This window comes from Coccidioides immitis (genome assembly GCF_000149335.2).
Source record: "Coccidioides immitis RS genomic scaffold supercont3.2, whole genome shotgun sequence".
NCBI lineage: Eukaryota > Fungi > Ascomycota > Eurotiomycetes > Onygenales > Onygenaceae > Coccidioides > Coccidioides immitis.
In genome coordinates this window covers 2,632,331-2,647,517 of record NW_004504309.1, presented here as the reverse complement: position 1 = coordinate 2,647,517, position 15,187 = coordinate 2,632,331, and the positions used below count along the sequence as shown (strand labels likewise).

Here is a 15,187-nt window from a genome sequence, read left to right as displayed (position 1 = left end):
CCAACGGGCTCTTACTCCGTACACTGCGTGAGAATCGCTCGATGCTGAATTGAGCATGAATGGAATATCGCTTGTGAACCTGCGTTTGATGGGGTTATTGCCGACAGGCTGGTGATTTTTATAGCTGTTAGCTTACGCCCTGCGACTGCTCCCTGCAAACGCATACGAGCTTCCCCGTCGCACAATCCCCGTTCCATCCAAGCTTGTCGACACTTCAAACCCGCCGCGTTCCTCGTGCTTGTGCTCAACGGGCCGGGCAGACGATGGTCCCAGTGCAGTTGATATAGCTGGATTTGCGGTATCTGGCTTCTAAACCTCTCACAATGGCTGCAAATTTCACCGAAGACAACATCCAAGAGCTGCGGTATCGGCTGGAAGATGCCGCTCGTAAGTGCTCCGAGCGATGTTTGTACCAGTCCGCAAAATGGTATGCTAGGTTTTTTGCTCCATGATACATTTGCTGAAGCTTTTGCACGACTAACTGGAGCGCTATACTTAAGGGCTGCAGAAATGCTCGATTCCTTGATCCCCGCAGACGAGTTTAGCGATGGTGCAGACACAGAGCCAGACTCGCCAATGGATATTTCCCCATCCGTCGCCGAGAACCCATTTCTAACCAATGCTGACCCTGAAGAGGCAGCGTTAGAGGCTCGAGAGGCTCACAAATACATTCTTGCCAAAGCATACTTTGATACTCGCGAATATGACCGTTGCGCAGCTATTTTTCTCCCTCCCTCGATGTCCTCTATTCCTCTCGCTCCGCGACCACCCACTTCTACATCAAAAATAAGGCCAAATATCTCATCTCATAAAGGAAAGGAGAAGTCTATATCACTTGGCGCTCATCAAGCAAGAGCTGCATCCAAGAATCCGTTCCCTAAGCTAAGCCAAAAGTCCCTCTTCCTAGCTTTATATGCCAAGTATCTGGCAGGGGAGAAGCGGAAAGATGAAGAAACAGAAATGGTTCTTGGTCCAGCGGATGGGGGAATGACAGTGAATCGTGAGCTACATGCTCTAGCCCAAGGGCTCGAAGGCTGGTTTTCAGATCGCCGTGAACGAGGCCTCGAATCCCGTGGCCAGGGATGGCTGGAATATCTCTACGGTGTAATTCTTTTGAAAGCTAAAAACGACGAGGATGCGAAGAAATGGCTGATCAGGAGTGTACACTTATATCCCTTCCACTGGGGAGCCTGGCAAGAATTGAACGATCTTTTAACTAATACAGATGATGTATGTGACTTGGTCTCCCTGTTATCTTTGTGCCTTGTCTAACTTTCCTGCCGGGCAGTTAAAACGTGTGGCTGAAAAATTGCCACAGAATATAATGACCCTAATATTCCATCTTTATTCAAGCCAGGAGCTCTACCAAGCGACAGAGGCCACTTACCACACGCTTACAGAGCTAGAAAGCATATTTCCTTCAAGTGCGTTCCTCAAAACTCAGCGAGCCCTGCTTTATTATCACTCGAAAGGTAATGTTCTCCTTCGCAATTTCGTCTTAGAATGCCCTTCGCATTACTAAAGTGGAGTCGGACACAGACTTCGAGGAGGCCTCGCATTTGTTTTCAGAACTTCTCATCAGCCATCCTCACCGTTTAGATGGCCTCGATCATTACTCTAATATTTTATATGTGATGGGTGCTCGACCCCAACTTGCGTTTGTAGCACAGATGGCCACCGCTACAGATAAATTTCGCCCGGAAACCTGTTGCGTTGTCGGGAACTACTACTCTCTAAAATCTGAGCACGAGAAGGCCGTGATGTACTTTCGACGTGCTCTCACTCTGGATCGAAATTTTCTTTCCGCGTGGACGCTTATGGGTCATGAGTATATTGAAATGAAAAACACGCACGCGGCCATTGAATCCTATAGACGAGCCGTGGACGTCAATCGGAAGGACTATCGGGCGTGGTATGGCTTAGGTCAAGCCTACGAGGTTCTCGATATGGCCTTCTATGCTCTTTTCTACTACCAACGAGCCGCTGCACTCCGTCCATACGACCCCAAAATGTGGCAAGCGGTCGGATCATGCTACGCAAAAATGGGCCGGGCCGACCAGAGCATCCGTGCCCTCAAGCGCGCTCTCGCCGCCGGGTCCTATTATGATAGTAGCAGTTCTACGCTTAACTCATTTGCCAATAGTGGTGCTGCTGGGATTTCTTTTCCTCCTGGAGGCCCAGGGAATACCCCCTTTGGACGACGAATTCTTGATCCAGAAACCTTGCACCAAATCGCCACTCTCTACGAGCGTTTAGGTGACGAAGAAGAAGCGGCTGCATACATGGAACTCACCTTACAACAGGAAACGGGCCAAATGGGCGGCAATAATGATGATGAAGATAATGACGATGATGCCGAAGATGATGCGATGTCCGCCTCTCGACGGACGTCCGCATTTACGCACCATAATGACGATATGGACGAAGAGCCGACCGGCACTGGAGTAACCGCCGCGACGAGTAAAGCTCGTTTATGGTTAGCGAGATGGGCGCTGCGGCATAATGATTTAGATCGGGCGGAGCAGTTGGCCAACGAGCTGTGTCAGGATGGAGTGGAGATAGAGGAAGCAAAGGCTTTGATGAGAGATGTGAGAGCAAGGAGAGAAGGCCGTGGCTAAGTTCGACCAGGCTCGACAGAATGGGCAAATCTTACCTGTAGAATGGAATGTTTGGTGTTATTATCGAGTTTCTGGAGCATGTATGGAATATTCCCCGTTGTTATATCTGGGTTTAAGCGACGGCGTACCAAAAAGGATGTATGGACATACTTCTCGATTGTCTATCGACGACAAACATCCAAGCGTTATATATATGCCCATAAATTGCATGATCCTCCAAATGAAGTTAATCAGACATTATTATTTTATTATATTGATGGTGATTGCAGTGGCAACCTAATGCTATACATACAAACAATGTTGGATCACAGCCAACCCGAACTAATTAAAATGTGTTATTATAAGATGATGTTATTCCTTCAAAAGTGACCCTTATGATTCCCATTCTTCACATCCTTACTCCATACTCCATACTCCATACTCCATACTCCATACTCCATACTCCATGCTCCACGCTCCATACTCGACATTGTATGCCCTTATCTATCCAATGCGTACTCCAGCTGTGAACCATCGTAAAACGTGTCGATGTGGATTATACCTCCGCATTGCCTAGTCACAACATCGTAACAAGCTGTTTGAATGCCGACATAACCCGGTTCTAACCATGGTCCACCGGCACTAAAGGCAGTATTTCTTTCCAATCCATGCTCACGACAACATCCGTTTCCGCTTGAGGTCGCTTTGACTGCTGCTGCTGCCGACTCTCTAGAGAGGCATTGTGCATATGCCGTTGCCGAGTTGGCACACCATAACCCCATTTGAGACAGCCAGCAAATATTGCTTTGCCGTATGAGTCCCAGTTCCTTTGGGACCTGGTGCGGCAGCTTACAGCCAAATGCAGGATTTTCCAGTGCACAAAAAGTATCTTTCCCGAACCCAATAAGCGCCCCTGTCGTCGGCACTTAGCAAGCCCATTCCCAATGGTCTGGATGTCCGAGGCGACGTCACTTGCATCACCATTCTTGGGGTCGACAATCACAATGCCGTAGCGGGACGGAAGTGAGGCAGATTTTGAGCTAATTCGAAGATTTTTCATGCTGGATGCTGCTATCTCATCGAAAAAGTTCAAAGTTGACAAAGTTGACGACCGATTTAATTTCTTCAAACACACGTCTACCAAGTGACGAGCCTTTTTCGAAATGCCAGGGCTGAGGAACATAGGGGCTTTATGTAAGAGGCCATTACCTTCGACACTTACCCGGATGCTGTCTTCTTGGAATGCAGCGTGCGGACTTCCTTGTCTAGCTTTCTTCGATAAAACACAGTGAGACTGAGTGAATGTGTTCCAAGACTGAGTTTTTGTTGGCTGTTCCGAAATTTTTCCCTTTAAAACTCGAGGTTTATTTTCCAAATTTGCAAGTTCGTTCGGAGACAATGGCGAGGTTGGGATTGTAACTGGGTCGCTAGGTATATTTTCTCCCGGGCTATTGTGTCTATTTGTCTTTCTTGAAGAGGCTTTCAGGTCGGTTAAAAACCCAGAAGAGGCGTTTGTAGAACGAAAAGAATCTTCCACGGCAGATGTGGATTGTGTATTGTCAGGCAAGATATTCATCGAGGGTAAAGAATTTGTAGATGTTTTATGTATCTCTATTTCTAGAGAGTGAGAATTCATTGTCCGAATTGCTGGAAAGTTCAGGCCCTGTCGTTGAACTGGAGGTACCGGAGCTGAAACCAACTTGTATGATGGGATATCGATATGATTTCTATTATCGATAAAGCTTTCATTTAGGCCCATCATGGCAAAGTTCAAAGTCTCAGAAGAAATTCTATCAGGCGAATCGGAAGATGCAGAGGACATTTCAGAATCATCCACGATGTATTCCAGCTTGCTGTCCTTTGCATCTAGCTTCGCGGTCCAAATAGCGATTTCTTGCGATAGCTGCTCCACAGGCACGGCACGAGCAGCCTCAGCAAGCTGTTGAAGCTCCTCGAAAGAAACAGCATCATCCAGTCCACGGTCCGAGTGGATTTTCAGTAGCCGAGGGAATCTCAGCGTAAAGTACCTCGCGCAATGAGGCCGTTCAAAGCCACTTCCAACCAGTTCTACCACGAATGGAATCCGAAAGAAGACCTCCATCTCTGGGATTTGAGGTTGGTCTATTCTGATAGAGAATGGACATGGTTCCGAGCCCTGTTCGCAGGCCTGGAACTGGCCGAGCTGGTTAAGAGTCTGCATGAGCTTTGGGCTAATGTTATGGCGACCAAGCACGTCGATGACTCGATAGTTCCTCGTTTTCACGCTCAAGTTTTGGTTGTCTCCTTCCTGACATCCAACGAAGAATGATGTCCAGGAAAGGTTCTTGACATTCGGACATTGGAGAGCATCCTGGGCATCATATCTCGCGCCAATAAGTGCAAAGTCGACAGAGTCACCAAGACCCGGAATGTATTCTTTCTTGAGCTTAATCCAACGTCCAAAGTTGACATCTGCATTTTCTTCGAATAGTGGGAAATATGGCTCATCACTTCCTTTGAGAACGAGACCTTCCCATCTTAGGGCTGCAGCCATGGCGACTGCATCCCTTAAAAGCTCGTAGCTGTCAGGATGTGAAAAATTAATCGTTTGTTGTTGGGCTAACTCTGAGTATCCTTCAATTGGGTCAACGATATCTTGGAGAATCTGGCGACGTTGACGGTAGGGCTTAGACAAACACACATCGTCATCAACCATTAACACATCAAAAAAGGCCAGATACAAGTGTTCAGAAGCGTCGGGTCTAAGGAATATCAGCTAGCATTTCAATATTTGCGTTGAGAGCACATACTGGGAGTCATTGTCAATTCCAATAAACGAACCAGACCGAGTGATATGCTTCCGAAGTTTATGAAACGGAAGAATCGAGGAGTCACGATCGCTCCACACTAGAATTTCACATTCTACAATGCATCTGGTAGAAAAACGACAATCATTTTTCCCGATTCGAAGGGATTTTCTCAACGTATTATGGACGGCTCGCCTGTCCCTGGTTGAATCTTTCCCACTTTTTGAAAATATCCGCATACTGTCTGCCTTTGAGAGATCAATGTGTATTTGGCAATATTCTCCATCATATTTCTTCTCGACGCCCATTATCCGCCCATCCGCCATTTTACAGCAATGCTTGAGACTCCTTGCTTTCAAGAAATCAGCCCTGCCGGTCTTAAATCCAACCTCAGGTCTAAGATGGGGTAGCGCAAGCTTTGACAGAAGATCAGCGTAGTGAGCCTCTGGACGCGGCGGAAAAGAATTTATGGGCTCTTTGGCTAGAAACATCAAAGCGCCTTCAAGCGAGTTCTGGAAAAAGAGTAGTTTTGGCAATAGAAAATGGAAATGCCGAAGGATCAATTGGGTAGGGATGGTGACGGGATTGAAATCCTTGAGAATCAGTCTCGTAAACCATTTCGCATCTCGGCTCGACAACCTTCGAAAAATAGGGGACAGAGTTTCGTCTACACCCACAGCAGAGTACTGATAACGGGCTGTTGGTCCGGAGAACCGGCATCTAGATGCAACTTTTGCCAAGGCAAGATCGATTTCTTCAACGGTGACTTCATCTTGACCTTCCAGGCAATTTTCGGCCTGCCGCATAACGTACTCAACGCATTGCCCCAGGTCTCCCCAGCCCTTCTCCCTCCACCGATCTAGTTCCTGTTTTCTCGAGGCACCAAGAAGGAGACATCGTCCAACGATCTTTGTCAACGATGGCTCTCGTAGCCGAAAAACACGTTCCGGGCGCTTTTCCGGAAAGATACAAGAGAGAAGAGCAAGACGATCGGTATCCCCGGAGTGTATTTTCCTCTCGTAGTTGTCAAACCACTGTGAGACCGTAGAGACATCCGGATCTTTCTTTCTTGCTTCTGAGGTTGTCTTCGCAATCCGATTGTTATCCAGACTTGATAGGAGATCACAGACATATGAAAACTTGAAGCCCATAATCAAGAAGCTTGTGCAGAGATGGCAACCATTGACCCCGGCGTTACCGGAGCCTTGGTGCCTGGCTGCCCCAATTACCGAAACCGGCCAGTGTTTGACCCCGAACTTGAGCTGAAAGAAAAGGAGAAGACAAAATTCTGTAGAATCAATGTTTGCAATCCTTTAATTATGTTTTCTTTATATTATCAACTCCATAAAATCTCAGTGGGGTTAATGGATAGCCTGATCAGGCAGGAAATGTGTTATCATGGTTGAGTTGATGCTTTGATTGGGAGACGCGAGCGACCAAGAGTTTTGCGCCGCCAACACAACACCAGAACACGTGACATAGTTATCAAGGGCTCCAGGCTGCTGTGGGAATAAACCGGCACAGGCAAGGAACCTACCGTGGTTCTGATCAGGAGGGAACAAAGGCAGCGACTGCAGAGAAAGCCAACAACAGCACACAAATTCAACAAGTGAACATAACACAGAACAGGTTTGATGCAGAAGCAATGATGTTTTATAAACTTGGAGATCAAATAGAGAAGTTAACTAACGCCTGAACCTCCAAATGGTCCCCAGCGCCCGGCAGCCAATCTGCCCCAGAAAATCTAGCTGAGCCTGTAACCATTTACAAGATACCCTGCTTTTGTAAACTGTAAATGTATTAGCACTATCCGGAAAACACCATTCTGCAAATGGGTAAGGCGGATGGGATACTCACTCATAATAGATACGTTCTGGCATAACATTTCCTTCGGCATCCTCCATTTGAACAACGTTGTCTCTGGAATCCTTCTCCTTCTTTCGGTCCCGTTCGAGCTTTTCCCAGAGGCGTAAGGCATCTTCGATCTTGGTGATCTCTCTGAACAAGCTGGTTTGTTGTGTGATTCCAAGGCATCTTAGGCCATATATATGTCTAGCCTCGGAAAAGTGTTTGTCGAAAGCGCGCCGGCCCATGTAGACGAAATTACCACATATTTCACAAGGCAGCTCCACCCCTAGACCATGAAGCTTGTAGAGCCAGTATGGTATGGGCTTTCCGTCCCAGGCTAAAGGTAGCTTCAGAGGGTTGTATATCTTTTCTTCGCTATCACTCTCAGACTCTTCATCACGTCGAAGCACTCCCACATCGCCAGTATCGGCCATGAGCGCCTCCAGCTCCATCTGCCGTTCTCGTTCGGTCATTCCCTGTTTGCGCTCGACGTTGACGCGTGTTGCTTGTCTTTCATCTTGCAGGGACTTTGCAAGCGCCTGAACCCGATACTCACGTTCAGCGATCGCCTTCTCCTTCAAACGAGTAACGGCGGCTCCCACACCATTGGGTCGTGAGCTTTCGTCATTAGTGGCGCCATTTGCCTTTCGCGCCTCTGCAGCCCGAATATGTTTCTTCCCCGTGAGGTGATTTTTGTAGACATTTTCATTCTTGAATTCCTTTTCGCAATCGGCACACCAAATACCTTCACCCATCCCTTCAGTTTTTGGAGCAGACGACGTCGCAGTTGACTCTTCCCAACCAAGTACCTGGTTGGCTTCCCAGAGTTTCTCGAACTCCTTATCAAAATCGGCGAAAAGCTGGTCGAGCGGTTCTAGCGGCTTGGTTCGTTTTATGAAGTCCTCTAAGTAGCTAGCGAGATTCCCCACGTATTTGAAATACTTGTCCGTTAATTTGCTTTCTCGCTTGATCGGCAGCTGTGGTTGGGTAAACTGGTCAAACTGGTCGAGATATTGGAGATACGTCAGTCTTTTAACTCCAGGAAGATTTAGATATTCCTCATGGAGCATGGTTAGGTCGAAAAATTGGCCGTACGACTCCTCCCCCGTGAACATGTGCTCAATCTCCGATGCCAACGGGTCACCTTCCGCAGGGTGTCGTCTTTTGTAGGCTCGCTCCAAATTTTCAACGGATTCATTAGGATATCGTCGATGAAAATCTTTTATGTCCTCCAAACGCTTATAGAATTCTTCGAACGGGTCACCGGCAGATATGGCCTGGACCTCCTTTGCGCGAAGGCCGTCGGCATCGTTATAAATATCAAGAAGCCGCTGTGATTGTCCTTGTATCCGATCGAGGAATCCGGCGATCTGATGGTCTCTAATTAAGCGCTCCCGTATCTGCATTCGGTCGTCAGCACATAACAACCGTATAACAACCCTTTAGCACTCACATTCCGGGGTTCTTCTGATATTCTGTCGCTGATGCCTTGCTCAAGTCTCTCAAGATCCTCGTGAATGAATCTTTGATCTTCCACACGCATTTTGACGGCTCGGGGTCTATGAGAATCCCTTGATAAGTGAAGAATAAAATAGTTATGGGGCAGCCAACGCCATCGCCCTGCTTAGAGCACCACCGTCGATCCAAAAGTTACTCTTGAAGCTGAACGCGTCTGGTCACGTGACAAGCTCGAATCGCCCCAAAATTCTCTTCCTCGCAGCTCAAAGGTTGGAAGAGCAGTTGGCCCATCACGCCGCTGTCTTCTCGCCGAAAATTCGTCTTGTTTTTACCTATCGCATTACCTCAGCCTCAACAGAAGTTCCTCTCCTATAGCAGAAAAGATGGCGGACAATTTCGATAGAACCGCAGATGGTAAGCCCCAACCCCGTTTCCCCATAGTATGGAGCTTGCGCCAAGCTGACGAAACGCAGAGAGGATCGAGTTCACGACCTCGAAGGAGGTAACGGTGGCCCCGACCTTCGATGATATGCATCTGAAGGAGAACCTCCTACGGGGTATCTATGCATATGGGTTTGAGTCACCGTCAGCCATCCAGTCTCGCGCCATCGTCCAGATCTGCAAAGGCCGCGATACTATAGCACAGGCGCAATCCGGGACTGGTAAAACTGCAACGTTTGCAATTAGCATCCTACAAGTTATTGACACCGCGCTTCGTGAGACTCAAGGTTAGTAATGGCCATTATAGATCGCACGGCGGTTTTTCTTTTTTTTTTTTGCTGATTCCGACAGCTTTGGTTCTTTCCCCGACTCGTGAACTTGCGACCCAGATCCAGAACGTTATTATGGCTGTTGGCGACTACATGAACGTGCAATGCCACGCATGCATTGGAGGAACCAACGTTGGTGATGATATTAGAAAGCTGGACCATGGTCAGCATGTCGTATCCGGAACCCCTGGTCGTGTCGCAGATATGATCCGACGCCGCCACCTTCGCACACGTCACATTAAGATGCTCGTTCTCGATGAAGCCGATGATCTCCTGGCGCGCGGGTTCCGCGAACAGATTTACGACGTTTACCGATACCTTCCCCCCGCAACTCAGGTGGTCGTATTGTCTGCTACTCTACCTTACGATGTCCTCTCCATGACCACAAAGTTTATGACAGACCCAGTTCGCATCTTGGTGAAGCGTGACGAATTGACTTTGGAAGGCTTGAAGCAATACTTTATTGCAGTGGAAAAAGAAGAATGGAAATTTGATACCCTTTGCGATCTCTACGACACTCTCACGATCACACAGGCAGTTATTTTCTGCAATACTCGCCGCAAGGTTGACTGGCTGACCGATAAAATGAGAGAAGCAAACTTCACAGTTTCAAGCATGCATGGAGAAATGCCACAGAAGGAGCGAGACAGCATCATGCAAGACTTCAGACAGGGAAATTCTCGCGTTCTTATATCCACCGACGTTTGGGCCCGAGGTATCGATGTGCAACAGGTGTCATTGGTTATCAACTACGATCTACCCAGCAACCGTGAGAATTATATTCACAGGATCGGTCGAAGCGGACGCTTTGGACGCAAAGGTGTTGCGATCAACTTTGTCACAAGCGAAGATGTCAGGATTCTGAGGGATATCGAACTCTATTATTCCACCCAAATTGATGAAATGCCTATGAACGGTAAGCCAATACCTACACCCACCACTCGCACTTTGCTCATCCTAACTTCTATAGTTGCCGATCTCCTGGGTTAATTCGGCCGATCAACCCTCACGACAAAACACTGTACGAAAATGATAATGAACGGCAGCTAATAATGGACGACCGCACTTCCGGGTAACAGCGTCACAACACAGTGGCCTTATGCGTTTTTTAGCAGAAAGTCCGTATTAACCTTGGAGCAAACACGTCATTTAATACATACCAGTGCTCTAGACGACAAAGTCAAGCAGAATTATCGTGGAGGAACAGGGGGTGCCCGGCAAATAGTACGTTGTCTCGCTCTTTTTGCATTCCGCCTTCCTTCAGTGCCTTCAATGCTTTTTGTTTTCGGTCCTCAAAAGGTTATATTTACGCCATTATTCCTAACTTCGTTTAATTTTCATAAAACAGGAATGTCGTTCTTTCTCCCCGGCCGGCCGGAGTCTATCCTTATATTATCTTAAAGGCCTTGTTAAAACAGAATTGTATGAACTTTTTTTTTGACACTACTATGGCGGGCTCAATGTTCTGGTTTCAAGCGTTTCCGACCATGCTTTTGTACGTCTACAACGAATTTTTTGCCTATACTCTGTGGCGATCTATTCGGTTTGACGCGCAGGCCGGGTTGGCTGGATTTGAAGAAATGAAATATATTTCTCACACTTTTCTTTCTTAGCCCTGTATCCGTATATTCTTTTACCTTTCGTACTCCGTACATATGAACGGAACAATATTGGAGCGGACGCTAAGGTCGTCAAGGTTGCTTTTGCATCAGTACCAGGCCATTAGGTCAAAACCCGGCAGTTAAATATTTACATATCTCCCAAACGCATCTTGGAGAAGCAACAATATTAAGGCTTCAAAACATTAGCTAGGTCTGCTACTCTCTACAAACACTTAGGTTGAGGTATGCAAGAAAAAAGAGCCGCGCGCAAGAGGATAGCTAAGCTTAGGAAACAGAAGAGTTTTGGCAACGTTTGTCCATATCCCAGGAAAAAAAAAAAGGAGACCTCCATCCCGCCGCCCACATTCAAAAGAGGATCTCATCTCAGATACCATAGTTACCCAGCAGAAGGCAGCCTAACCGCAAACCCTTCAAACAGATGTAGCAAGAGAAAAAAAGACATGAGGGATGAACCAAAGGGAGATGACTACGGAGAAAGTTAAACCGGAAGCCGAACCCCCCTTTTCTTATGCACTTATTTCGAATGTTGACAAACTCCGTGTTGATAATATGGTATGTGCAAAGTTTGAAACCCTAACCGAGGCCGTGAGCGCCGATGATATCACGCATGTGGAAAGAAGAGTCGTAAAAATATGCATATGTGATCCAGGATGTAGACTTAGGAATCCGAGTATTTGGGGATCCCTTTTGAGGACCCCTCTTGCGCTTGTAAAACGGGCTAGCGTGTGCTCGATGAGCGACTGATAGTGAGCCCTACGGCACTTGAGCGCGTGGATCCATTGGATGAGACGTAGGACTTGGTGGTGGGGATCGTGGTATGACCGTTTGTCCATCTAGAGGGATGAATTGAGTATATGTACAGTAAAATCGCAGGGACCGAGACTTGCAACTTACATCTTGACTTTTCGATCATCCCCAGCCGAGGCAAACACCCCAGGATCCTTTGGGTTCCACGCCACTGCGTTAACACAGCCTTTTGCGTGACCTTCAAGTGTCTCGACAAGCATGCAATTTTCCTTGTGCCAAATATAGATGCGAGAATCTAACCCTGATCGTCAGTGATCCGATTTGTGGACTATTTTACCCATGATCTCGGGACTAACCTTCACTACCGCTGACCACAAAATTCTCTGCGGCTCCACCAAACGTACTGCGAATGATAAAGTTGCCTTGTTTCTGGCCTGAATACTGACGAACAACGTCCTTTGTTTCGATATCGAGTAGCTGTACTTCGCCTTCAGACATGTTCACCAGCATGTATCTGGAGTCGCTGCTAATGTTGATGCACGTAAGGTCGAGGTCGAGACGCATGCTGTATTCCTCCTCCCGAGTCGGAAAATTGTACACATGGATCCTTCTATCCGTTGAGATAGCAATGAGTCTTCTGCCATCGGGAGATATGGCACAATCTCGGATACGGGAGGAACCAGCCCAAGTATATAGCGGATCACCATGAACACTCCATAGGCATAGCTGGGATTTATTATCCAAAGAACAGGTGACGAAACTTTCGCTGTCCGGAGCCCATGCTGCAGATGTGACAGGTTCGCGGTGATGGTCGATTGTCAAGAGACAACGACCAGTCTAAGTGCTTATGGTTAGCGATGAACTGGGAAAATATAGAGGGGGAAAAAAAAGAAAAAAAAAAAGGGGTGCTAACCTCCACATCCCACAATCGAGCCTTACAGTCCTGTGAGCAGCTAATTAACTTGGTATCGTCGGGACTCCACGTCGCGAAAGCAACAGGACCGCCGTGATCTGTCAACTTGTGGATGACGCCGAATGTTCTCGTGTCGTATATGATCACAGAGCGGTCGCTACTCGTCGTGGCCAATTTCGTACCATCATGGGAGAACTCCAGATACCACACCTCGTTGGTGTGCTGATTAAGTTCCAGCGTGACCTGTGTTGGAAACTGGCTACGGTCGCACATATGGTTAGAGTAGAGAGACGGCGGTTCGGCGGTATTGTGATATAAACAGCGGTTGATTTGATTTTGTTTAACTTGGTCAAGGAGGGTTGCGAGGCGATGTCCGGGAATCATAACAGAGGGGGAAATAGATTCTACGCCCTTGAGGTCAGCCGGGCTCCTTCGAAACACTCAACAGACAAAGGCCACGAAAGAACTCACTCGACAACTCTGCCAGCAGCTTCCGTCTTGAGTCAATAACTGAGTCTTCAAGGCCAGCCTGGACCCGGAGATTTTCAGGGGGACACATCAATAAACTATATGCGGTTAGGAAATCGAACATCTCAAAAAGTATGTTGCACTAGGATAAGCACCTTGAAAGTGAATGAAGTCGAGCAATGTCGTGATTAAGAGGCGTAAGTTCCTGCCGGAGTACCATGAGGGCAGCCGCAAGATCCCGGTTCTCAAGCAGCTCCAGAAACTTCTGCTGCCGCAACGAAAAGAGCATCTCATTCCTGTCGGCACCCTCGGCCAGGACCAACCCTTGATGTCGCGGTTGTCCGACGGCATGCTTTCCATCCGCCACGTTTTCGACACCCTCAAAGAAAGAACTTAACAGAATGGTCTCCGCCTCGAGCCATTGTCCTTCTAGCACGGAGGTTCTGAGAGCGGCGACTGCCGGACTTTCTAACTCATATTTACTCTCGCGACTGAGTGTGGCCGCTGCTTCGGAGTACCCTAGATCGTATAGACTCTGGATTAATATTCTGGTGACTTCCTCTCTGTCATGTCCATAGTAGGTGCGCGGCAATGACGGCTCCGTGGAGCCATTCGTCTGAGGCTGGGCTTGGGAGTAGGAATTTGACGATCGTCCGCTAATGGCGTTGGACGTAATCGACTTTCTGAAGGGCGAGCTGCCAGTACCGTTTGACGCAGGAGAAAAGCCATTTGTACTTGATGCTGACGCTCCTCCATCGGGCTTCATATTGTCGTTTTCCAGGCGTCTACGTTTGGAGAGAGGCCGATCGTCCTGCTCTTGGCCTTGTGCTTGTTCTGAGCTCCCCTCCGGCGGGATACGCCCACCTCTGCTGTTCCCTAGACCGCTACTTCTCGAGGTGCCCCCTTGGATATCCGCTCGCTCCGTTGACGGTTCCCGGCGACGTCGAAGATGACTACGGCGAGTGGTGGGTTCCGGCGGGTAACGGAGAAGGCTCAGGAGCTCTGCAGCAGAGTATCGTGGAGATGGAGGATTGGTGGTGGTCGAAACGTCGAGTGCGGAGCTGGATCGAATGTTAGATAGAGTAATGGTGGATGGGGCGAGTGAGAGTGTGCAGCAGCGTATACTGACTGAGGGCTTGAGGCACTGTTCGAGCGGTCGGGTCCAGCTGAGGCAGGTTGATTGGGAGAAGCTTCGTCTGCCAGGTCGAAGTTTTGGAGAGCCCTTCAGTCTGGTCCTCCAAAGAACCAGCTGAATAGGCTTACCGGGGTGGGGGGCTTTGGAGGACTAAACCTTGGCTGGAGGGAGGTGGGCGTAGAGGTTACAGGCGTTCAATGAAGCCTTTGGCCAGACCACCAAGCACAAAGCAAACTGGTTCTGTGTTGCAGAGCGTTTTGGGAGATGAGTGGTGTGAGAGAATGAGTAAAGTCTTGCCTTCTGGAGGGTGAGGGATGTATACGGCACGAGAAGATCTCCGAATGACGACAGTGGAACAAGCCCAATAGGATAGGTGTCAGAGATACAGGGAGGTAGTGATACGGCCACGAGGCGAGGTGCTATGGAGCGGACTCGAGGGAAATATGAATATGTTGGGTTGATCAAGTGGGAGAAAGATGGTCTTGGGGTCCGGATGGAGCTCTGAGGTTGCTGGACTGGCTGGTGGATGTACTCTGTGCTGGCGCCGCCGGGGGAGCAGGTAAAATAACCAAAACTCCATCGTCGACTAACGAACTTACTCATGCATGCCAGGGAGACAAATCACTGGCGCATTTTTAATAATCCCGAACAACAAACTGTGCGCCAGACGCAGCTGTTGCTCTCCGACGAACAGACCCCAGCAATGGTAATTTCCAGATTTAAGGAAATATGATAATGATTACAAAATTCTCCTCCGGATCTCACTCCGGCAAGCAATCTACATATTATCTCCATGACAGGTAGCTATAGAAGTGCTCCATACCGTCGACAGAAGCAACCGGG

The 15,187-nt window shown here is 48.2% G+C and overlaps 5 protein-coding genes across 5 annotated transcripts; 2 read left to right on the top strand and 3 right to left on the bottom strand.

Moving 5' to 3' along the window:
• Nucleotides 1-120: 120 nt before the first annotated feature.
• CIMG_06452 (cell division cycle protein) lies at nucleotides 121-2,871 on the top strand. The gene is made up of 4 exons (XM_001242555.2): nucleotides 121-427; nucleotides 501-1,230; nucleotides 1,289-1,472; nucleotides 1,540-2,871. Exons 1-4 carry the CDS (start codon nucleotides 324-326, stop codon nucleotides 2,616-2,618), a joined length of 2,097 nt encoding a protein of 698 aa, XP_001242556.2. The 5' UTR covers nucleotides 121-323; the 3' UTR covers nucleotides 2,619-2,871.
• Nucleotides 2,872-3,097: 226 nt separating this feature from the next.
• CIMG_11753 (ATP-dependent DNA ligase) lies at nucleotides 3,098-6,534 on the bottom strand (the record flags this gene model as incomplete). The annotated part of the gene is made up of 3 exons (XM_012358676.1): nucleotides 3,098-3,192; nucleotides 3,225-5,338; nucleotides 5,387-6,534. The coding sequence occupies 3 exons, from the start codon at nucleotides 6,532-6,534 to the stop codon at nucleotides 3,098-3,100; spliced, it is 3,357 nt and encodes a 1,118-aa protein (XP_012214099.1).
• Nucleotides 6,535-6,685: 151 nt separating this feature from the next.
• Nucleotides 6,686-8,825, bottom strand: CIMG_11752 (splicing factor 3a subunit 3). Its single transcript, XM_012358675.1, has 3 exons — nucleotides 8,685-8,825; nucleotides 7,241-8,631; nucleotides 6,686-7,172 (listed from the first exon to the last, which is right to left on the bottom strand). Exons 1-3 carry the CDS (start codon nucleotides 8,772-8,774, stop codon nucleotides 7,148-7,150), a joined length of 1,506 nt encoding a protein of 501 aa, XP_012214098.1. The 5' UTR covers nucleotides 8,775-8,825; the 3' UTR covers nucleotides 6,686-7,147.
• Nucleotides 8,826-8,993: 168 nt separating this feature from the next.
• CIMG_06450 (ATP-dependent RNA helicase FAL1) lies at nucleotides 8,994-11,199 on the top strand. The gene is made up of 5 exons (XM_001242553.2): nucleotides 8,994-9,103; nucleotides 9,163-9,417; nucleotides 9,482-10,375; nucleotides 10,430-10,683; nucleotides 10,808-11,199. Exons 1-4 carry the CDS (start codon nucleotides 9,073-9,075, stop codon nucleotides 10,447-10,449), a joined length of 1,200 nt encoding a protein of 399 aa, XP_001242554.2. The 5' UTR covers nucleotides 8,994-9,072; the 3' UTR covers nucleotides 10,450-10,683; nucleotides 10,808-11,199.
• A 31-nt stretch (nucleotides 11,200-11,230) lies between these two features.
• On the bottom strand, nucleotides 11,231-14,815 carry CIMG_06449 (WD repeat protein). The gene is made up of 7 exons (XM_001242552.2): nucleotides 14,339-14,815; nucleotides 13,365-14,270; nucleotides 13,213-13,307; nucleotides 12,742-13,145; nucleotides 12,185-12,665; nucleotides 11,976-12,123; nucleotides 11,231-11,914 (listed from the first exon to the last, which is right to left on the bottom strand). The coding sequence occupies exons 2-7, from the start codon at nucleotides 13,973-13,975 to the stop codon at nucleotides 11,800-11,802; spliced, it is 1,854 nt and encodes a 617-aa protein (XP_001242553.2). The 5' UTR covers nucleotides 13,976-14,270; nucleotides 14,339-14,815; the 3' UTR covers nucleotides 11,231-11,799.
• Between the last annotated feature and the right edge of the window lie 372 nt (nucleotides 14,816-15,187).